At 35.6% G+C, this 24,550-nt stretch overlaps 1 protein-coding gene and 1 long non-coding RNA gene across 2 annotated transcripts; one reads left to right on the forward strand and one right to left on the reverse strand.

The window, feature by feature from the left end:
• LOC128988976 (60S ribosomal export protein NMD3) lies at window positions 1-17,974 on the reverse strand. The gene is made up of 11 exons (XM_054410799.1): window positions 17,762-17,974; window positions 15,639-15,773; window positions 9,443-9,617; window positions 8,076-8,186; window positions 6,822-6,930; window positions 6,254-6,404; window positions 4,504-4,646; window positions 4,234-4,385; window positions 1,413-1,525; window positions 746-928; window positions 1-235 (listed from the first exon to the last, which is right to left on the reverse strand). The coding sequence occupies exons 1-11, from the start codon at window positions 17,800-17,802 to the stop codon at window positions 22-24; spliced, it is 1,527 nt and encodes a 508-aa protein (XP_054266774.1). The 5' UTR covers window positions 17,803-17,974; the 3' UTR covers window positions 1-21.
• Window positions 17,975-18,660: 686 nt separating this feature from the next.
• LOC128989964 (uncharacterized) lies at window positions 18,661-22,499 on the forward strand. Its single transcript, XR_008490474.1, has 4 exons — window positions 18,661-18,755; window positions 19,783-19,902; window positions 20,388-20,489; window positions 22,331-22,499. It is a non-coding gene; the product is annotated as an uncharacterized LOC128989964 (long non-coding RNA).
• The last annotated feature ends 2,051 nt before the right edge of the window (window positions 22,500-24,550 follow it).

The following is a 24,550-nucleotide window of genomic DNA, read 5'->3' on the forward strand; positions in this document are numbered from 1 at the left end:
TGTCAAACGTAATTGTATTTGTTACTCGTACACCTCTGTCATTTCTGCATCATCAATGGTCAGGTCATCCAGCATCTCTTCCAGGGTGATATCTGGGACAGATGGGTCCACAAGGTCGTCAGAGTCCACAGCCAGAGGCGGAGGCACCCTCAGCTTGGCTGGGTCCTTGTAGATGTTAACCTGCTGCCGGGTAGACGGGTCTTCTTCCAACTCTGCCAAAAACTCCTCGTACTCCCTGCAAACATTGTTGAATCAGTGTGCAATCAAGAGATGAACGACGTAAATGTAGGTCAGAACTGTAAATCACTTAATTACTATGATGGGGTGCAACTGACAACATATTTTGGTAAATATGTATTTTCGGGTCTGCACCCGATAAAAATCTTGAAATTCAACACTAATTTCGAAAATGTCATTCTTTTTTTGAGGAAAATGACAAAAACCCTAAAAAAATAAGAGAATGATAAAGAACTTTTTATTTTTTAAATAAAAAACACGTCATCTGGGTACTCAGGTTAACCAGTATAACGAGCAGATCACAAATATTTACAAAAATGAGCGGCGCAATTTCAGAATACCCCGAAAACGGGGCTAAAAGCCATAAGTGAATGGCAAGATTTGAACCTATATCTAGAGGACACTAGTCCCACGCTATAGCCAAACAAGGTAAAGGGTTTATTGTATTCATATGATTTACAATTAATTCATATAAAACAAGTTCATGTTTCAATCTCCAACTACTCACTTATCCTCAGTGTAGGGATGAGCCTCTTCCTCTATGGGAAGATGTTTGAGTTGCCACTTTCTTTTGCGCTTGCGAGCCGCTCTATCGGCATAAAGCTTCTTGACCAAGATCACATCGGGAATGTTATCGGTCTTCAACTTGTTAAAGTTGGTATCATTGATGTTTGCCTCTCCAATGGCATAACTGTAAACGCATAACCCAAACAATCATAAACTTTATTTTTACAAACTTCTAGTTATTTGTACCATAATGTTCGATTTGCATTTGGAAAAACAATAAGTCTCGTTGAAAACTGTGTGTTGTGTTTGTGTACCTGGCGAGTCCTGAATAACAGATAACAAAAGTGAGTGGAACCCTTATACTGGGGTGGAACTCATTAATTTATGAGATTCTCACTACATCTGTAGGGTAAAAGAGAGAATTTAATGTCAAATAGTTCCAAAGAATTTGTCTTGACTAACTTGTTGCACATATTGAATGGTAAAATGGAGTAACCTTCTTGCTTGTTGTTGTGCTGAGAACATTTTTTTAGTTTGCATTAATGATCGATTTGGTATATGAAATGTAGGTTCAGAACCAAAAGTACGATTTCAGTTTTAATTTATCAAAATAGAGTCTTTGAACTTTCCATTGTTACCAAAATTGGTAATTGATCAACTACTCTTACCCCATCACAGAGTCTCCAGGTTTGAGGATATGTCCGAGATGGGTGCGAGTAAATATCGTCTCATCGGATCCAATATCAGCTGCTTTGACAACCCAGGCGTCCGCCAATGTGTGCTGAAAGCCAGGTCATGAAAATAAGTTAAGCTCCACGTCTAACAAATTATGATACACTTTCGCTCCCGAGCTATTAAGGAATTAATTTACACACAGCCCAAGGCTGTTTCACAGTACTTGACACTCGCTACCATGTGTATATATTTTATCCCCACATAATAGCTTACGTAACAGTTCAATAGTGGAATTTTCTATTGTGAAACAGTACTTTAAAACAAAATCCCTACCGATCGGGCGATCATGTCATTCTGTGTCAAGTCATTATGCCGTTGACAATCAGTCGCCGACTGCTTTGAGTTGACCTTTTCTGTTGTGACAGCTATAAAAATAGATTAGGGCAACTACCTCTTGCTTATTTCTACACTGTAGAAATATTTGTATTACTGTAGAATCTACAGAAATTCAAATTATCCAACATTTTATGTAAACTTTAAACACAAGTTACATTTTAACAAATATTTATTTTTTACAATTTTAAACCAAACTCAACTGAAACTGCCGAGTTAAAAGATAAGCTCAATTTTCTAAGCCGTACTCGACTTGAACTCAAAATCTCGAGTACTCGCACATCTCTAATTATAGTTGTTATTTACAATCCCAACACTTAGTTTTATCCAGGCCCGTTTGTATCATATTAACACACCATTAAATATCCTGTACCCCCCATGAGGTAATTTTAGCGAATTTCCCATATAAGCTATTACCGTAGTACTCATAGTAAGACCTGGACCCGGGACCGATTTACTTTTTCATTTTGAGGTCCCTAGAGGCCAAAAAACCATCCGTTCAAATTCATATATTACTAGTGTACCTGTTGCTCGAATTCGAGCAATTGCATTACATGTGACTCAAAGATTATGGAAATACTCACAATCTATACAATAGTTAGATATAATCAAAATTTTTTGTAAATATCTTATCTTTTTTCAAAAAGCTGATCTTGTTTTTTTAGTGTTTTCTAAAAATTTTTCCCTCTCATAGTCTCATTAGGTTGTCTAAGATAACGATTATAAATGAAAAAAAAAACATTATTTCTATTTCTTCTACTTGGTTGTGTTCTATGACTTTTCTATGTTTCCATTGTTTGCAAATCGGTTATTTCAATGATTGCTCAAGAAATGTAGAACAGTGTTAATTCAGTTTTATTTTTAGCCTATATCAAATTGTCCAGGATTTCTCACTCTTTTCCATTCTATACACCAACCCAAGTTTCGTCTACAGATGCAATATGCCAACGAATATCACCTACGTACAATCTCTAAGAAGTGGTAAAAAAGGCAGAAACCAACCCATACAATAGTGATATAAGTTAACTCCAAAAGAAAAGAGTTACTGTGATAATAGGATTTTCCACTGATTTGGTAATAGAACATTATATTGCAAATCATGACACGATGCAGAAGAAAATCCATTTTAAAATCAGAAAAACCCATTGCAAATACTGTACTTCATTTTGACAAATTCAATAAATCACAATTTAAATATTAACAGCTGTTTCATTAAAAAGTAGTGTAGAATCATGCATATGGTCGTAATGTAAACAAATCTGGAGGCAACTTTAAAGGCTTCTGGGGCAGAGCTCCAAGGGAATTGACCTCGTTCCTCTTTTGATGGCTCATCTGCAGACCAAGACCTTTCTTTAGATACCCCTACAGAGTTTCTACGCCCAGCCGTTCTCTCAAATTAGCTGTGACAAAAACCCCGTTTTCCTCCATAAGAATAACATGGGATGGGAATTCAAAGGCCACTGGGGCAGAGCCCCAAGGGAATTCACCATGTTTATCTTTCGATGGCTCATCTACAGACCAAGACCTTTCTTTAGACACCTCTACCGAGTTTCTACGCCCAGCGGTTCTCTCAAAATAGCTGTGACAAAGAAAAACAGTTTCAAATTAATATATAGATATATTTATATATATGTGTCCGTTAGCGTGATAACTCAAGCAAAAATGATCCGAAATTGATGAAATTTAGTACGTGTAAACCTACATTTATTCAAACAAGTTTGCGAACCAGCATGATTGGACTATGGGAACGGGGGTTTTATGAGGTAAAAATAGGTTTTTCCCATTATTGACCCTAAAAACACAAAATGTCTTTCCAAACCATTTTGTAGAGATAAAAAAAAAATAGTATATTGAAGCGTTATTATGCACCTAATGGCTACGGATAAAATATAAAAAAAATGTAAATTTAAAATTCCCATGTTATTCTTATGGAGAATAAGTCAACTGTTGTAGGTGTAGAGTCAATGGCTGTAGTTTGCTTGTTTATGAACATATTTTGATCACATTTGGAAAATACATTAATTTAAACTATTAACATTTTACAACAAAAACACTTTTTTACCCTCCCTGTTGCAGCAAACCTAAACTCATTAAACAGATTCTATTTAAATATGGAATAATTGTGCTATTTTTAAGGAGACATTTTAGTATAAATCCAATCAGGCAAATGGAAATTCACTTACTCTGCAGGTTTGTATATCCCTTCTAAATATCACTTTATCACTTTTCTAAATATCCACTTCCAATGAGACATTTGTACACTTTTGGGATGTGTTAATTTAGCAGGCTATATTGAAATGATATGCCAGATTTCAGCTCATTCGTGTTTGATTCACAGACTTATTTTAGGTTGAAAATTAATCACGACTTTCAAAACAAATTGGTTATTGTATTTCAACCAAATTACTAATTCACCAATACCTTGTTAGAAGTAGCTCCCATTCCAGGGAAGACCCTTCTGTCTCTCTCCCTAATCACTTCAATGTCCATGACTATGTACTCTGTCAGATGACGGGTTTCACAAATGTTGTTGAACGGATTCCTCCAGTAACTTGTGTTGTCGATTTCCGCAACTGCCGAGGTAAAAATATAGATCAGTCTTCATAAAATCACTTTCACATTTAAATAACGACTATTAATAGTTACATCTAAGACATTTCCAGACAACAAAGGAGATTTCAAGGTACTCACTTTGGCCAGTGGATGGGTCGATGAGATGCACATGAGCCGTGTACTTGTATATAAGACACAGAGGGCTGATCCCTCCTAGCTGGTTACACAAGGATTTGCTCAGACAGACCAGACTGTTGCGGGTCACTGGCACGATCTCCACACTAACAACAACAACCAAACTTAGTGGTAAATAATCATTCAATCACATAACACGACCCTCTACGCATTGAGGTGGGTTTATGTAACTATTGGAGGCTTTGATGGGGTATGAGTTTGGGGTGCAGAGTTTCAGCTTATATTAGTACAACTTAGTCAATGATCCTTTGACAGCTCGTTTTGATGGATTGTTTAGTGTTTACAGTTTATATGAGGCTGGACTTGGAATGGCTTAGCATGTATTTAGTTTTGTTAAAGGAAGAGTTTCTTTATGCTAAGACAAATTCAGTATTTCAATTATCAATTATCAATTATTTGAGATGAGGACACCACTATGTGCGTATTTTAACCCAAATATGAGTTGAGGATGAGTGTAGGATGAGTGGTGCGATCTTGTAGTCTTGTTAGTAGGGATGGACGAGATTGGATTTTTAGTTCGAGATGAGACGAGACAAGATTTTTTATTTCTCATAAAATTTCGAGACGAGATCGAGACGGGATTTCCCTTCTCATACGCAACGGGAAATGCACGTTCAAAATTTTTACCTGATTTTGTAACATTGTTAGATGACTGTTTAAATACAAAAATAATGTAATAGGCAAGAATATTTACAATCTTTTATTAAAAAACATCAGCATAACATTTTTTTATTAATCACGCCTAACTTATTAAAAATGCCTACGATTAGGAAACATAGTGATATCAGTTAGGATAGAGTTCAACTTATCCTAAAATAAAATAAATCATAAAATAAAAGCAATATTAATTTTTATAAAATAGTTACTTGTTTTGACTTTTTATAGTAATAAAACACTCCTCACACTGCTTACACTTAACAAAACTTCTCAAATGTTATTAAAGTAATATTATTAAAATAATTAAAGTAATATTTACATTTAAAGAATTACTTAAATAAGAACGCCTTCGCAAAGGAAACGCAACTACAACACGCTCCTGTATTGCGGGTATTGCATTGACTTTCTGCAGGCGTTTTTAATTTTTTTTTTTTTTTTTTTTTTTTTTTTTTTTATTCTTGTCTCGATAAAAATCTCGGCCAAAAAGAAATCTCGTCTCGTGTAACGAGATTTAAAATTTCGAGACTTGACCATCCCTACTTGTTAGTGACTAAGGCCGACATGTTCCTTAGTCACAGCTGTTAATTAATAGCCCATACAGCTAATGGCAACTAAGGGACCTACAGTTTATAGTGGAATCCAAACCACATTTTTTCCTTTTAATTTACGAATTGGTCTAATTATCAGGATAGTACTGCGGATAGTCATAGTACTCACTAGTGCGGACGTTAATCCACACCAGGGAGCATCGCATCCACAGTGCATCCCTATAAATATCCACAATTATAAATGGCATTCACTGGAATACAGTACGACAAGATCATGAATCTTCTAAAAAACAAATTTATTCGTAAGTGAACTTCTTTTCCTAAGATTGTTAAATTGAGGAATATTTTGCAACAAACATGAAGGTAGCTGAGAGCTTATAGTGTTAACTTATGTTTTCGATTCTGAACAAGTTCAGTAGCTTTTTCATTATCAAAACTGGTCCCAGCCGACCGTAGTCATTGAGCTTTTGTTTTAATCTAAGTATTACCTGTAAGTAAACTTGTAGTTGTATATGTTGCTGTGCATATCATGGGATTGGAGCTTTTTGCTTGTTTCAGTTCGACAAGGTAGAACAGCAGTTAGGAAAGACACCATTTTACGAGCATGTTGTTCCGTGGCGAAAAAGAAGTCCAGTCCATCTGAGAAAGAAAATTACAATAAATTTTCATCCATAGATGAAATTAAGAACGTAAGTGAATTTGAGTTACCATTCATGTATTTGATACAATCAAAGTTCCTACAAAAACAAAAAGTTAACAGAAATAGCAAAACGCTTTAATCCTATCTGCCAGAGCATGAAGCAAATAGGGAATAGGGATTAACTGATAATTTTGTTGGAAAAAATTATAACGTTAAACAATTACAGTCTAGGAGCACAATATCCTTTTTTAAATGCTTTAAAAACATCAAAAGATAAAAAAATTTGTATGATGTTAAAAATATTTTACAGCAAGGTTGACAAAATCTGTCTAAAAAGACATAATATAACCTTCAAAATTAATTTCAATGAAAATAATTGAATTAAAATTAGTTTAGTTAAACATAAAACAACTCACCATGTTGGGGTTTGATTCCCAAGGTATGTTCGTGAGCCTTGTGTTTAAGAATCAACTGTTCCAAATAATAGAATGTTGTTTTGGAACTGGCTTTTTGGCGAACTTGTACCTGTGATGGAAAATCCATTTCATTATTGCCACCAAAAAAATACACTATAGTCCACAAGTCAAAAATACCCCCGCCGCAGCAAACCTGCAGACTAAGCGAATTTCAACTTGTCTGATTACATTTTTACTCAAATATTTCCATAAATAAGACATACTATTTATTCCCTATTTAAATAACATTAAATTTAACAAGTGCTTAGGTTTGCTGCTACGGGGAAGGTAAAAAGTGTTTTTTGACCATACGTGAATAGTATGGGATGAAATAAATAAATTTGCCAAATTTTATCAATATATATCCATAAACAAGTAAACTACAACAATTTTTATTTTCTCCATAAGAATAACATGGGAATTTTAAATTAAACTATTTTTGAATTTTCTCCGTGACCGTTAGGCATACAACAGCGCTTCAATATACTAAATTATTTCTTTTTTTAAGCTCTACAAAACGGTTTAGAAATAAATTGCAAAATTTTTTGTTTTTAGGGTAAAAAATGGGAAAAACACATTTTTACCCCATAAAACCCCCCATAAACCCCTGTTCCCATGGTCCGATTATGCTGGATCGCGAACTCGTTCGAATAAACGTAGGTTTACACGTTTGTACCAAATTTCATCAAAATCGTATCATTTTTGCTCGAGTTATCGCGCTAACGGACACATATATATATATGTATATAAATATATATATAAATATATATATATATATATGAATTTGAATGGATGGTGTTTTTGGCCTCTAGGGACCTCAAAATGAAAAAGTAAATCGGTCCCGCGTCCAGGTCTTACCATGAGTACTACGGTAATAGCTTATTCCCTATATGGGAAATTCGCTAAAAGACAATTTAAAACAAGTTTTGACATCTTTCTTTTTCATATCTACTATTTGTGCTGGGCCAATAGGCTTTTTCTCATTTTAGCGTACATTTTAAATTTGAGTTTTACTCTTTCGTTATAGGCCTAATAGTAGAGGAAAAAAGTTCATTGCAAATTGTTTTATTTGATTGAAATAGTTAAAATTTTAATGAAGTGGCAGTAAACAAATTGTAATGATTTAACAACCTTTAACACCAAACACAAAACATACAAAAACTGTGAGGGAGTTTATGTAATACATATTTATCTCCAAGCAATGAATGAACGTACCAAACATCGCCAGAAGTCCTGGGCTTCAGAGCGATGGCAGTCATTGCACATCTGATGGTTTACAGTGAACTCTACAATGAACACCTGCTGCAGGATTGTTGCTCCCATCACCTACAACACAAACACTACATAGACCAAGACCATCTCCAACAGCCTTAAAGATCTGCGTTACCGTAAGCCTCTGTAATTCTAATTCAGGACAAAAAATACACACCTGATCAACACCGTTATTGATGTTCTCATGATGGGTTTATTAGTCTCCGTTCTCTCAACCTCTCTACACTTAAAATTGGGACCTCAATAATCCAAATTTTATTTATTCTAACCTCTATGAATCAAACTCACTATATTTCAACTTTTCATAGTTCAAAATATACTGTCTTTCCTCTGAAATTCAAAATAGCGAGGTTCTACTGTAGACAATAGACAAGATTGGGTCATGGAAATATTACGTAGCACACTTATACAGCTGATCATAATGTAAATAAACAAATATGTTCTTCAAAAATAAGGATAACATGGGAACTTTAGTTTGCAAATCTACACACCCAGACAAACATTTTGGTAGGTAGGTATATAATATGTGGGGCTAAATCTTAAAACAAAAAAGCCTTATTGTTCACAAAGTTTCATGTAGCGTATTAATAATATAGAAGATAGATTTAATGCCTCAACATTATTAGTTTTCAAATTTTCATATTATTCTTTTAAACTTTAGCTTTTTTTATAATCTCATAGATTTTCTATGGCAAAATTTGTTACCAAACAGCTGTTTGGCATTTACTTACCATAGCTTTTACTTCAATTTTATGTTATGTGACCTATAATCTTAAATTAAATTAGTTGTATGTTTTAATTGGGATAAATTATTTTTGTTGGTTTATTATATTATTAGTAACAATCTCGCTTGTTTGTATCAACTTTGCTTAGATTATAAACAGGTTACATTAATAAGGTAAAATTATGCTTAACCTGTTACTAGTCTACTACGATCGAGTTACGTAACGCAAGCAAGGTGGGAAGTGGGGGGGAGGGGGGTTGCTCAAGTGGTACAGTGCGTTACATGTTGGAGGGGGGGTTTAAAATGACAAAAAAAGTGTGTTACGTAATGGTAAAATGTGGCCCTAAGTAGAAAAAAAAAAAAAATTGGTTTATCAACTGAAGAACCTACTGTATTTAATAGATGGATGGTAGTTACTTAATTCAACCATTTCTCCGTTGTTTGATAAGTAACAAATTGATGCTATTTTATGTAGCCTACATTTAATATTTAAATAATAAATACCGGTATTGCTTGATTTGACAAAAGTTTACATGTGAAATAACAATAATTGTTACTATTGTTGTGTCATGACACTACGGCTCACCTCGCCCTGTACTGTCAACTTGAGTTTGACTCTACGGGAGTGCGGCTCCGTCCACACAAATCCAGCGTCCACCAACTTGACTCTGTTGAGACCCTTGACCTTGCCAAGACACAAGGACAACATCTCCCGCGACTCCAGAGCACATTGCACCCACTCATTGGGTGGCTTCAAGTATCTGTACAGTCAAGTCACAAAACATGAGGGAATCAGCAAATATATACATTTTGTCAATAAAGACCCACTGATCCGATCCGCCTAATGAGAAAAACCATTTAAGGTGAGCAGGACTTAAAAAATAAATAGCGTGCGTAACTAACATAGTTATTGCACATTTAACCTTCGATCGTCACATAATTTAGTTTTAATTGAAATGTACAGTATAATTATAAACAATTTACTACCTTTAATTATTGATGGTCAGATGCTTAATACCTACTAAAAAACAATATATAACAAGACTCTGCCTAAAAACAGGGTTTGGACCTAGTCTGTTTTGATTAAGATATTAATGTAATTATAAAAACCCGACAACAAATTTAAAACCAACTTTGCTTCTGCAATGTTGTTTTCTTTAGTTTATTATGAAATGGAGAACTGAATGGTACAGTGCAATGTTTGTCTCAGTCCCCTGATTCCATGAAACTTATTCAGTCTAGTTTAACTGAAACTATATTTTAACTATATTAACTTGTATTAGCTAGGCCTACGCCAACATTACAGGTATTTAAACCACTTTAATTGTAACTTGTTTTGGCTAACAAAAATCCGGACTGGGAATTATTTTTAAGTGCCTGCGTCTCTAGAAAAAACCAAACTAGGCCTATTCTTACTATTTTACTCGAGGTTTACACTTTTTGAACGGAAAATTTTAGGTGGTGTCTGTGTGTGTGTTTGTATGAGCTAATCTCAAAAACTACTGGTCGGATCGGGCTGAAATTTGGCATGATGATAGCTCACATTCCCGATTAACATACAGGCATATTTTTATCCCAAAAATCCTTCGGGGCTCCGCCCCAGTGGCTCTGGAGTTTCCCATGTTAACCTTATGAGAAATTAATGGAATTAATGAATCTTAACAGCTGTTTCAATTAAACAAGTTGGTTCTGTTCTATGATGTTCAATAGCATTAAAAGTTACAAGGATTACCAACAGGGTGCAGCACTAGCACTATTATTTCTTTTACATTTATGACAACAGCAAAAGGTGAGTGAGCGTAGCGAACGAACTTCAACCTGGAGGCGAGTGAGCGTAGCGAACGAGCTAACCTGAAGGCAAGTGAGCGTAGCGAACGAGCTAACCTGAAGGAAAGTGAGCGCAGCGAACGAGCTCCAACCTAAAGGTGAGTGAGCGTAGCGAACGAACTTCAAAAAGAACCGAAATTTCTTAAACCATGTCCTCACTCATAACTGCTATAAGCATTTGATACTTATATGCCAACCCCGTACGAAGGACGGGTACTCTGCTAGTTTTATATAAATCAATTCATAATCTGTTATTAAATTTTATTTCCTATTAGAGAATTATTTAAAGATCCAAATATTGTCGCTGAGGTACGGAGTAGAAGAATGATAAGCAGTAGGCCTACATATTTTAAGAAAAGAAGACAACTATATTAATGATGGTTAATAATATTCATATGATTTGTCTATACAAAAGATAAAATTCAAGAGCTGGTTTGATGAACATGTCAAATGACTGATCAAATGTAAGCAAAGAAAAGTAAATAGACTTTGAACAATGAATACAACATATGATTTATGTACGAATGGCAGGCAGTAGATAGTATACAGAGAACCTTTAACATGATGTATGGAGGCAGTAGATAGTATACAGAGAACTTTTAACATGATTTATGAAGGCAGTAGATAGTATACAGAGAACTTTTAACATGATGTATGGAGGCAGTAGATAGTATACAGAGAACTTTTAACATGATTTATGAAGGCAGTAGATAGTATACAGAGAACTTTTAACATGATTTATGAAGGCAGTAGATAGTATACAGAGAACTTTTAACATGATGTATGGAGGCAGTAGATAGTATACAGAGAACTTTTAACATGATGTATGGAGGCAGTAGATAGTATACAGAGAACTTTTAACATGATGTATGGAGGCAGTAGATAGTATACAGAGAACTTTTAACATGATGTATGGAGGCAGTAGATAGTATACAGAGAACCTTTAACATGATGTATGGAGGCAGTAGATAGTATACAGAGAACTTTTAACATGATGTATGGAGGCAGTAGATAGTATACAGAGAACTTTTAACATGATGTATGGAGGCAGTATATAGTATACAGAGAACTTTTAACATGATGTATGGAGGCAGTAGATAGTATACAGAGAACTTTTAATATGATGTATGGAGGCAGTAGATAGTATACAGAGAACTTTTAACATGATGTATGGAGGCAGTAGATAGTATACAGAGAACTTTTAACATGATGTATGGAGGCAGTAGACAGTATACAGAGAACTTTTAACATGATGTATGGAGGCAGTAGATAGTATACAGAGAACTTTTAACATGATGTATGGAGGCAGTAGATAGTATACAGAGAACTTTTAACATGATGTATGGAGGCAGTAGATAGTATACAGAGAACTTTTAATATGATGTATGGAGGCAGTAGATAGTATACAGAGAACTTTTAATATGATGTATGGAGGCAGTAGATAGTATACAGAGAACTTTTAACATGATGTATGGAGGCAGTAGATAGTATACAGAGAACCTTTAACATGATGTATGGAGGCAGTAGATAGTATACGGAGAACCTTTAACATGATGTATGGAGGCAGTAGATAGTATACAGAGAACTTTTAACATGATGTATGGAGGCAGTAGATAGTATACAGAGAACCTTTAACATGATTTATGAAGGCAGTAGATAGTATACAGAGAACTTTTAACATGATGTATGGAGGCAGTAGATAGTATACAGAGAACCTTTAACATGATGTATGGAGGCAGTAGATAGTATACAGAGAACTTTTAACATGATGTATGGAGGCAGTAGATAGTATACAGAGAACCTTTAACATGATGTATGGAGGCAGTAGATAGTATACAGAGAACTTTTAACATGATGAATGGAGGCAGTAGATAGTATACAGAGAACCTTTAACATGATGTATGGAGGCAGTAGATAGTATAGGTACAGAGAACTTTTAACATGATTTATGAAGGCAGTGTGTTAGGGGAGGCATTGCTTAACCGATTTTAACCATTCACGTCTCATTGCAAAGAGCGTGTCGCTTAGATTTGCAATCAAGGCTTACATTTTTGAAAAAAGACCGTTGGGCTCTGCCTCAGTACACAGGGGCGGACTGGCCCGCCGGCCCACCGGCCGGTGGGCCGATACGCCTTCTCAACATTCCAATATTTGCGCCCTCGTTAAGGGAAAAATTCATAAAAAAATTAAAAAAAATGAGACGAGATGTGTTTTTAGAGAGCAAGAGGAAAAACTTAGAGTAAAAGTTTCAGCAGTGAATAGCAAAACATAAAGTCGGGTGTGAGACCTGAATAGGCACTGTCGTCAAGCGAGAGCAAAGCAGCTCTTCTCTCTCGTACGTGTAGGCCTACTCCGAGTGGAAGGCACTTTACTCTGTGGTCTGAGGTACTTAAAAACAGCTGTCCTCTTCCCGCGTCATTTTACGCCGAACCCCAAAAAAACTGCACTGCGACTGCATCCGACATCGGTCGGTGTCACGATGTCGTCTGTGGTAAACAACTAGTGAAGATAATTTAATATTATTCATATTTGTTATAATATTTAATTATTGCTCACACTATAACTATTTCACTTTAAGTCACATTTAATTTTTATCAATGTCAACTCAACTCTCTTGTAAAATGGCGTTTGCCGTGCATGTAATAAATAAATAAAGAGTGTGAGCTGCCAATTAAAATTCGTCTCTCTTTAGTGAGTGTCTGATTTGTGTATCTGTGTCGAAAGCTTCAATTTATTTTTATATTATTTACCTACACAGAAAACATGAACGAAAGCAGTATTGTAGAATCACTACTTTTACAAAATTTAAATTAGATTTAGTGACAGTGTATATTTTGTTAACTTAACCATTACACAGTAAAGATTAAACAGTAAACAGTATTTTAATACCGTATGTGGCTACCGCCTATTAATTAATTATTTCAATATGCACTATGGCACTAATTTTGTCAACTTTCCTTTTTAGTTACAGATAGCCAGCTCAAAATACCTTTGTAGTTCTCTCTAGGCTATTTCGTTTGTAGAAATAGGTTAGGTAGGCCTACTTTAGGGTTACAGTTTTGACTTAATGTAATGCTAAAAAAGTTTAAGTCAATAAATTGGTTTTGTTCAATGTTCACAGTGAAAGCATATTGTTTGTGTTAAAATAATTTCATAGAAATCTAAAATATATAACTTCTGTTATTTACAGTGCCAAAAAATACAACAGTTGCAAGTTCAGGTTGTAAACAGGAAGCAAATGATTTATATTGTATGCATGCAGCCAAGTCATGCAAGGGAAAATAAAGAAAATACACAAATATAATACGAAAGAACCTAAGAAAATCATTTGTATTTTTATTTTTGTTAGGATATTTACTGTCAGAATAGCACCAAGTCGTGTGGGTAAATAGTCTAAATTTTGTAAACCAAACATTGACCAATAGTGTCAGTTATCAGATTTCTGATTTCCCACTGTTAATGCCTCTAGATTGCCTAAAAATGCGAGTTTACAGGTATAATTTTTTTTAAATTTCCCGGGAGAGGACCCCCGGACCCCCCTCTGTACAGGGGGGTATTCCATACCCCCCAGACCCCCCGGTTGGCGCCTTCGGGCTGGTCAAGGTTTACGCCCTAATAGAGTACCCAGTCCGCCCCTGTCAGTACATTAGGATATTTGCTAGAATATTTTATGAAAAGTGTTGATTTTAGTATTTATTTTGACATCAAACATTTTACAAAAGTTCACACGAATGCATGTTTGGCAAAATTCTTACAAAGAGAAATTGGCAAAACTCTTGTAACAAGGATTTGAATTTTTAGACAGAATATTGAACCAAACTAAAAAAAAAACCTAATAACTTCAATCATGTGCATCATGTGCGTTGAAACAAATGCTCACTAATAAATCAACCAAACAAAAAGCTGATAATAAATTACATACAATATGAAGATAAGTTATCTCCATAGGCCTACAGTGTTAAATTTATACTTCTGTCTCTACTCATTAGGCCTACAGTAGCCTGGTACTCGTGTAGCTTGAATTAACATAAAGATAAGCCAACTCAACTATGCACTGGATCATAAGAAATTGTGTTTCAGCAGTGTTACAATTCATTGCAGCACTTGTTGTCGCTCTGGGTGTATCTAAGTTCTTGGACTACATTCCTCATGACTTTGACTAGTGATGCTTAAAAACATTCATACACAAATAATAGGCTAAGTTAAATGTTAAGATTATTCTCAAATTGATAAATTATGATTAAGATTGAGGACGGAACGTTTTTGTAGGTTATTTAAAAAAATAGCATGCTCCGTATATTCTTTACTGACATAAGAATATTAGAAAGTAAATACTTTTTAAGAATAGGCCTAATTAATTATTTCATAACTTATGATTTGATCATCCATAATATTATGAATGCAGGCCTAACATGGCAGTTTTGCTATATTATTTGAAATATATGTTCTCTTTTCAAATCATAAAACCTACATTCTTCTCTAATGCAATTGTGATTTGTTAATATGAATTATGAATAAAAAATATTTTTTGTTTATTCACTATGAATTGTCAAGTAAATTGTTATTTGAATAAAAGTGTGCATTAATCACTTAATATTTCCTCATTTCCTGGAAATTTTTCTTCTTGCCGTACATGATTAAGATACACACAATTAAAATAGCGTTTTTTTTTCAGTTTCATAGGTCTATGTACCCCCCCAAATTAATTAATGATATATAGAAAAAGTTTACTTTGATGAGCCACAATAACTCTAAATTTCAACAAAAGTTCAGAGATAATGCCAGGAGAAATCATGTAGTATATTTAATGCCTCCTTAGTTACCAAATAATAATACAGTGTGTGATTACCTAGACTTGACATGGTTTTAATGACAATGACATTAACTTAAATTAATTACTAAAATCAAGTGTAATTAAAAATGTTCAACTAATATTGTCAATTATTTAGGCCTACCTCTCACAACCTCGACAAAAGTATAAAGTTGCTTGTTTAGGGATGTCCGCAGTTATGTCGACTTGAGAACGAAGACAAGCTGCGCACATGTACGCAGGGTTGGGCTCGATAACATCCCCGCAACCACAACATAGTCTACACAGAACATTTTGAAATATTAAATCATGTTTGCAAAATGTATTTTTGAGTAGCCTACTTTTAATACTAACAGTTTTTTATCTTTAGTAGTTGCCTTACTATGAAAAGACCTCACTAGTTACCTGCCTGAAGTAAAATTATTAGGCTTCATAATCGACCCCAAACTCACCTGGGAAAAACATACCATGAAAGTGTGCACCAAGCTATCGAGGACATTGCATCTCTTTAGGAAGCTCAAACCTATGCTGACAAAGCAATACCTACTGACTGTCTACTTTCCTTTATTCCACAGCCATCTCAGCTATGGGTTGGAGGTTTGGGGCCATGCAGCTGACTGTAAGGATATACTTTTGTAACAAAAGAAGGTAGTCAGACTTATTTCGTCCGCTGACTACCACGAACATTGCTGACCTCTTTTTAGTAAACTCAATATCCTTACAGTAAACAGCCAGTACATTCTAATCACCCTAAACAACGTAAGGACCAATACCTCTAGTCTTGCATTGAGAGCACAATAGAAGGTCAAAATCCAACCTTGATTGATATCCCTTTCTGCAGACTAAAAAAAAGGGCAGCTTTCCTATGTTGGCAATTAGGATGTACAACTGACTGCCACTGTACTTTAAAAACCTTGACGCCTCAGTTTTCAAAAACGAACTGAGGGAGTGGCTACTGGCAAGGCCCTTGTACTCCCTAGATGAGTTTATAAAGTTTGCGTCCAGCCTGCCGCCAAACTTGTAAATATGTATATAAATATTATTTTTATTTTTGACTGAAGTCTATCCAGCAAGAGCAGGTCAACAACGTCAAGGGAGTAAGTAAGAAGTAAGTAAGTTGTTTTTATCGGGTGGTTAAGTTCAATTCAATTCAACAGATAACATTTATTAATAATAACATAAAACATACCGGTACTTCAAAACTAGCTTATATATGTGTATGACAAAGAGTAAATATAGGCCTAATAAAGAATAATCTGATAACATTAGAAGAAATTCCACACAATTTGAGTAGGTACCCTACCCACAACATTGGTTTTGAGCAAAAAAATATTTTACTGGGAAAACGGGACGTTTCCGCAAAAAAACGACAATTATTTTTGAAATCAGCGTGAAATTTCGACCATTAAAAAAAAAAATTTTAATTTCGCGTGAGGTACGGAGGTCGATATAATTACCGAGTACTTTAATGGGTACTTTGTTACTATCCAGAGACCACTTAATTTTAGAGGAATTATTTTACCGGAGACCAAAAATAACTACCGTAGTTAAAAAGTTGAACATTATTTAATTGACTTACCCTACTGTCAAAATTTGACATGATTACGATTAGCGGCCTTTGAGTTCTGCCTCCCAGAAGGCAGCGATGTCGGCAAGGATTGAGATGAATGCGTCCCCGTCCATAGCTGCCACATGTACTCCACCACGTATAGCGCGCTGCAGCGGTTTATGTTAGGTTAAGGGTTATCATAAATATGTTTAAAGGGCTCTCCTCGTTTCATTATGAATCGAACGATACTGGATGAGTCATCACTCAGCACAAGGCGCGGTGACGGTGATGCCACGGTCCGGTCAACGGCCTGACTTTGACCTACTTGGAGGGTATTTGGGGGGCGTAAAATGACTAATATTGTACCTAACTTATCCTTCGGTTCATAACGAATCAAGGAAAGTCTAAACATATTAATGATAACTGCCGCAGTGGGTGTAAGGGTGGTCTGCGGATAATACCAAAGTAGGCCTTCCATTTCCTGACTTGCTTGACTCGACTCAACCTTGACCGATCACCTCCAAGGTGGTTTCTCGGAGTAGACCCGAGGTTAATTCCAGTGATCCAGATTCGACACTCGAGTTGGCTGACTCGTTATATAAGCCAATGGAGTGTTAGTTTCCCCCAATATATAATGATATAAATAAGGCCTATATGTGGTTTTGAATCTACAACCTAAGAAAATAACTTATAGCCTAAGTTCATAACAAATAACTTACACAGTGGTGTTCGAGGTTTCGGTAGGAGCGATGTACTCCATAGTTATTCTTAGGGAAATAATTTAGATGATGAAACAACACTAAATGTCAACTTATAAACTTAGGAAAATCATAATATAAATTGATCCCTTCAATTATGTCTCTGAATTACACTTCACTACCTCAATGACAAAGTTGAGGCTAACCTAAAAGAACATGAGGATGAGCGATGAGATGAGAGGAAGAGGAAGAATAAAAGATGACGCACGTCATCATGTGTTCCATCACAACAACAGCTGATTTGCTGTTTTCCCTCAGCTGTGTAGAGTAGAGACCAGGTCCACCAAAACGGCACACGGAAGATTTCTCAGGTGCTGTTTGACGTCACTAAAGCCTGGTTTACACGGGTCGAGTACGGTGGGCGAGTCAGTGTACGAGTTGCCACTCGCTCTCTAACTCGCATGGTGTAGACATGCAGGCGAGTCGAGCAACGGGCGAGTTGATAAAAAGAGGTCAGTTGAGAGCGAGTCGAGTGATTTAGTTGAAAACCGAGTTGCTCGGCCCAGTAGCTACCCCCACCACCACGATTTGCCCGCGAAACATCTGTTTAGTGCTATCAAGTGAGTCCGGCGGGTGGGTTTCATAATATCGACAACCGTAGAAATTGATCGAAACTGAATTATTCCCAGTTTGTCGACACTGGAATATTCCCACTTAACCGACATCCCAAATAACCGACGTCGCAAATGATCGACACCACAAATTGTCGACATCCCATATTGTCGACAATGAAATAGTTTCACTATGTCGACACTGAAATAGTCCGGTCGCAATGAGGGGAGGACTCGTAGTAGGACGATGACGTCATTAATTAGTTCAAATTTGTTCCACGGGCAGCACTCTAGTCAGGCAGCCGACACCTTATGACGTCATCAACTTTACTTTTTTTTAGGCTTGGCTTGATGTTTTGTTGATGTTTATACATCGATCGGTGCAGCAGAAGACAAGAGTTGCAGTTGAGTATTTTTATTATTATTGCAAGATTTCTGTTACTACTGACACTTACTTGTTATTTACTACTTATTTATCAGTTAGGCATAGTTCATAGTTTGAATTGGCATTACTTACAACAGTATTATTATTGCAAGATTTCTGTTACTAAGTTACTGACACTAACTTGTTATTTGCTACTTATTTATCAGTTAGGCATAGTGTTCATAGTTTGAATTGGCATTTGAAGGCATTACAACAGTAAGTTATTTAGAACTTTCAGCCTCATGAAGGTCTCATCACCTAAACAAGGTATTGCTGGAGCTGCCTGCTTTTTGCTGTCTTGTAATGCGGAGCCGATTCTAACAGTAGCGAAATTGTTAAAACTTTGTATTGTATTTTCGGAAATAAAGACAGTGCTTTATACAAACTGTCTTGAAGATAGGCAAATACTTACTTAGGCCTATTAAGTTACAACTTAGGTTTTAATCGTAGGCCTAACTGACGGATGTGGTTCAGATTTTATGAAATGCAAGTGGCTCGTCAAATGTTCTTTTATAAAATAAATTACCAGGGCCTAAAATTAAGAGTAGGCTCCGCAAAGTATATACACATTTAAATTGTTTCAGGTAACATATAGGGCACGAACACTTGTCGGTAAGTTAGCATAAAACAGTTTGATCGCAAGGGATGGATGAAGGATGAATAAATTGTATGACTAAGCCGATAGCGAGTTTGATCCAGGAAGCTCTGCGGGTGTCAGTATAAACTGGCTGTAGAACGACAAAGTTACTGAAGTGGCTCATCCAACTATGTCTTAGTTAATGAATTAAAAATGGCTAGCCTACATGCATGTTTGGTTACATTAAGTCAAAGCATTATCTTGATCAATTTTAAGACTAAGTTAACTCACCGTTCACCTCTTTGAGACAAATGATATATGTTAACCCGATGAACTTGACCACCATTTTACCTAAAATTTATATGCCTCGACAAAAAAAAATCGATAACTTATGTTTAACTTACACTAAGTTATTATTGTCTTGTTACAGATTCCTTGAAGGTGGCTCAACAAAATGCAAGGCATCAAAAGTAACATCTGATCAGTACGGTTCAAGAAGAAACGAGTGTTGAATTCTGATCTTTGTTTTAAATCAAGATTACCTTATTTGGTAAGAACAGTTAATATATTATTTTGTAATCATATCCATGTGTGCATTAATGTCAATAGTGATAAGTCAACGGTAGTCTCTTGCTGGATCCCTTTTGGCTTAGCCAATCAAATACGAGATCACTGCAATGGTCAGAGCCGCTATCAATTTTTGCTGAAGCATCTGACAGTCGAGGCTTTCCTATAGTTTTATGTACCAACATGTATTTGGGAAAAATTAAATCATGTTTATTCCAGCTAGAGAAGATTTAATTTACCATTTTAATAAAATTGTAGGCTATTGCAAAGCTATCCTCTTAATGTTTCTTCAGGTAGTCACTCATCACATTCAAAAATATGTAGGCTGCCTATAGACTATAGAGGATCAAAGTAAATGTTTACCTAAATTTGTTAATGCCAACAACTTTTTTAGATTTATTTTTGATTTTATGATCTTAATCATAATTCAACCCATCACTAACAAATTTGTGTTATTTTTATGTTTAGACTCATGCATCTTCGGCTAAAGCGACAGACCCTGAGTTAGAGGCAGTTAATCAAAGACTGGCTCGGACAAGCCAAATTCAAGAGGTCTGAGCCAAATACAAGGTAAGTCTTAGTAGTGGTAAGTGAGTAGGCTTAAAGCCTGGTTTACACGGGTAGAGTTGTGGGTAGAGTAGAGTTTCTAGTATAGTAACTCTACCCGTGTATAAAGCCTGGTTTACACGGGTAGAGTTGTGGGTAGAGTAGAGTTTCTAGTATAGTAACTCTACCCGTGTAAACACCCACTAGCGCCTAGTAGCTTGTATAGTAGATAGTAGGTGGTAGAGTAGAGTTACTAGCAACATGTGGCATAGTAGCTCTACTCTACTTCCCCCACCACTAGCAAATTGTCACTCTCCTGCACACTATACTTGTGTAAATGAGATCCGCGGCAGTAGAGTAGAGTTTCTGGTAGAGTGACACTATCCTGTAACTGGTTTATAACACTTATTTTGGGAATGGAGGTGGAACAAACAGTTCACAAACTATCATCAACACTCTACTATGTGTGAACAGTCGCTTGCTTAAAATCGGTAGAGTGGACAAGAAAGTAGCTCTACTATAAACTCTACACTACCAACAACTCTACCCGTGTAAACCAGGCTTTAGTACAGTAGAACTTAGCTTATTCGAATTTCAGAGGAAAGAAAATACCGTATATTTCGAACTATGGGAAGTTTAAAATGTAAAGAGTTTGATTTATAGAGGTCAGAAAAATAAAATTTGAATTGTGGAGGTCCCAGTTTTAAGTGTGGAGTTTGAGAGAATGGAGACTAATGAACACATCTTGGGGGACGGATTGTCAGTTCATGTTTCAACAAAGATATTTTTTGTCTTACGGTAATGCAGTTCGAATTGTAGAGGTTGACTTCGAATTTTGGAAGTAACAGTTTTAATTATGGCAACAAAATTCAAATTGTAGAGGCTGTATTAAGCTTAAAACTACTTTGTACTATCGGTATATTATTTTTTTTAATTTTAGAGGCTTTGTGAGGGGAACAGACAAACATTTCTAATTATATAGGTTTTCGAATTAGCGAGGTTCTACTGTATAGGTACAGTTTATGACTTGGCATAGTGAAAAATATAACACTTAAGTTCCAGAACATAAAAAATTGACGATGAATGTTTTTTACAGAGTGAAAATTATTTCAAGTGTTGCAGTCAGAAGAGATGTGTCTATTCTGTTTCTTCCTCTCTAATATAGTTATTTGTGCAACTAGTGAGAAAAGGGAGCAATTGACTCACTCGAGAGAAATACTTACTCACGAGCCGTAGGCAAGTGTGGAATGGTTTCTTGAGTGAGGCAATTGCACTTTGCACTCGAGTTGTACATTATATTTTTCCTACAGTTACCATAAAACAAATAAATGGTAAAGAAACGTGACATATTTTTACACAGAAGTGAACTTTTAATATTACATTTAATGATACAACAGCTGACCAGCTGATTTACAGCCAGTGCTGCCAACGTATATTGCGCGCATACGACCTTGTCTGCATGTTACACGCTCACTATTTCGTGCCTTCACGTTGCAAATCTGGAGTGATTGAGACAAAGTAATTAGAGTGAGACAATGTTAACATTGTCTCACTGATGAGCGAATTGGCCACTTTGCTTTCTAAAATCAGTGAGAGAACATGCACATTGTTAGGTAACTGTAGGAAAAATATTTTGCCAACAGCCGATCAATGTTAACAATGTCTCACTGATGAGCGAATTGGCCACTTTGCTTTCTAAAATCAGTGAGAGAACATGCACATTGTTAGGTAACTGTAGGAAAAATATTTTGCCAACAGCCGATCAATTTGTCAATGTTTTAAATCTATGCCAGTCTACAGACCAAAAATATTGTTACAACAATGTACATTGCCATATTGTACTATAGTTTTTCAATTTTTTTTAGGAACAAATGGGACAATATTCCTGGTACTGGAGCCAAGCAACACCCAACACTTGGAAACAAAGACCAAGAATAGTTATTTTTAATTTAACAATTTATTATTTTACTTTACAAAATTAACACCTAAATTTTAAAAGCTAGCTTTGGAAAATAAATATGTGTGTTTTATAAATAAAACTATATTTCAACAACTCTTTTGTTTCAATTGATTAATATTTACAATTTGTCCAAGGTAGGCCTATATTGCTATTTTTGGTTTAAGTAGTGAGAAAATATTAGTCTTAAGATATATTTATGTGACCCTATCAAGCATATCGAATGTATTAAGAGAATTAACTATCACTGTAGGTGGCACGATCAGACCTAGACCCGGGACTGATATACTTTTTCATTTTGATGTCCTTAGAGGCCAAAAAAACTATTCATTCAAATTGTTATATATATATAACAACTATATATGTGTCCGTGAACGTGATAACTCAAGTCATTTTGTCTGGTTTTGATGAAATTTGGCTTGAAGGTGTAGGGCAGGATAAACTTGAATGAGTTCCCGAACCAGCACGATCAGACTATGGGAACAGGGTGTTATGGGGTTTTTCTAATTTTTGACCCTCAAAACATAAAAATTCCCAATTCTTCTCTAAACCATTTTGAATAGCTTAAAAATATAAAAATAATTTAGTACATTAAAGTGTTTGTACAATTATTGGTAACGGAGAAAAAAAAAAATTCAAAATTTCCTTTTTAATCTTTTGGAGGATACTGTAAGTAGCCTAAACTGTTTTACGTAGTTTGATTGCTTAATGCTTATGGATATATTTTGAGAAGAATCTGGCAAAATAGCAGGAATCCAATTGATAAACATTTTAATAGGTCATCTTAACATTTAAAGCGGTTGTTATATAATATCAATAATCACTGGTATGAGAAGTACATCAGTGAGAAGTACCCGATCTCTATCACCTATGGCGAAGCCTAAGATTATTCACTATGGGGAGTGGGTCACCGGAAGACTGTCCCCCGGACAACTACCCCCCCCCCCCCCAAGCAGGTTCCTACGTCATGTTGACATCAGAGATCGGGAGGGGGGAGAGTTTTCCAGTCACGGAAACACAAGTTTCGTTGTCAAACTGTTCTAATATCAAACGGATTACCCAAATTAAAAATTACTATTACATAGCATCATATTTTGCTAAGGGGTGGATAGCATTCCAGTCGCGAACACGGCTCCCATATTGGTAAGTTGGCAGATTTCGCGACGTCTTGTTTCACCGGGGGAGCCTGCATTTCCTGGTGAGTTATGAAACGACCTAAGCTTTAAATTAACTTTTTTTTAAAAGTCTAATTGCCTGGGCCAAATGTAACACAGAGAAGCCTTTGCTCAATACTTTGAGGATGTGTTCAAATCAAATGCAGAAGTAAACAACGAGGAAGAGATATTTGAGTATTTGTAGTCTCCATTACAACTTGACTTCTCATTGCAGAAGTAAATATCATCGTAGGTGAAATCAATCATCGTCAACGATCTTCATTCTGACAAGGCTCCTGGTTACAACCTCATAACTGGCAAAATATTTATAGAGCTTCCACAAAAAGGAATTAAGTTTTTACCATGTTATTTAATACAATGTTAAGACAGGAATATGTACCAGCTCATTTCAAAAGGGTACAATCAATTGTCATCCCAAATCCTGGGAAGCCTCTTTGAACAGGTAAAATCATACCGACCTAAGTCTTTTACCAGTAATTCCCAAGGTATTTGAACTGGGTTCCCACAAAAATATCTTAAGTGACGTGAGTGTATTAACAGAATTCCCTGACAGAATTCTGTTAATTTCCCTGACCACAGCACATTTTAGGTACTGTGAGTTCTCAATATTTAGGTATAAGCTTTGACTATTATCCAATAGACAATGGTATAAGGTAAGTATTTATCGTTTAAAAAACTACTTATTTTTATTTAATACGGCCTCCGCCATTACACCTAATTTTAGTGAATTTTCCAAATGGGGAATAAGCTGTTACCGCAGGTCTCTTGATAAGACCTAGACCACCAACCGATTTACTTTTTTGTTTTGACAAATTTGTTTATTTCATATTAAGCGTTCAAGATTTGAATAAAAAACACTCATTTTATTTTCTGTAGCAACACACCAACCTATTGTAGTGCAGAGTGTGGGAACCCTTTGTGTCAGTTAGATTCAGGCCCACTTTATAAACGGG

The sequence above is a fragment of the Macrosteles quadrilineatus genome, unplaced genomic scaffold (genome assembly GCF_028750875.1).
Source record: "Macrosteles quadrilineatus isolate MER2022 unplaced genomic scaffold, UCM_ALF_1.0 Scaffold_3__2_contigs__length_128488019, whole genome shotgun sequence".
Classification (NCBI taxonomy): Eukaryota; Metazoa; Arthropoda; class Insecta; order Hemiptera; family Cicadellidae; genus Macrosteles; species Macrosteles quadrilineatus.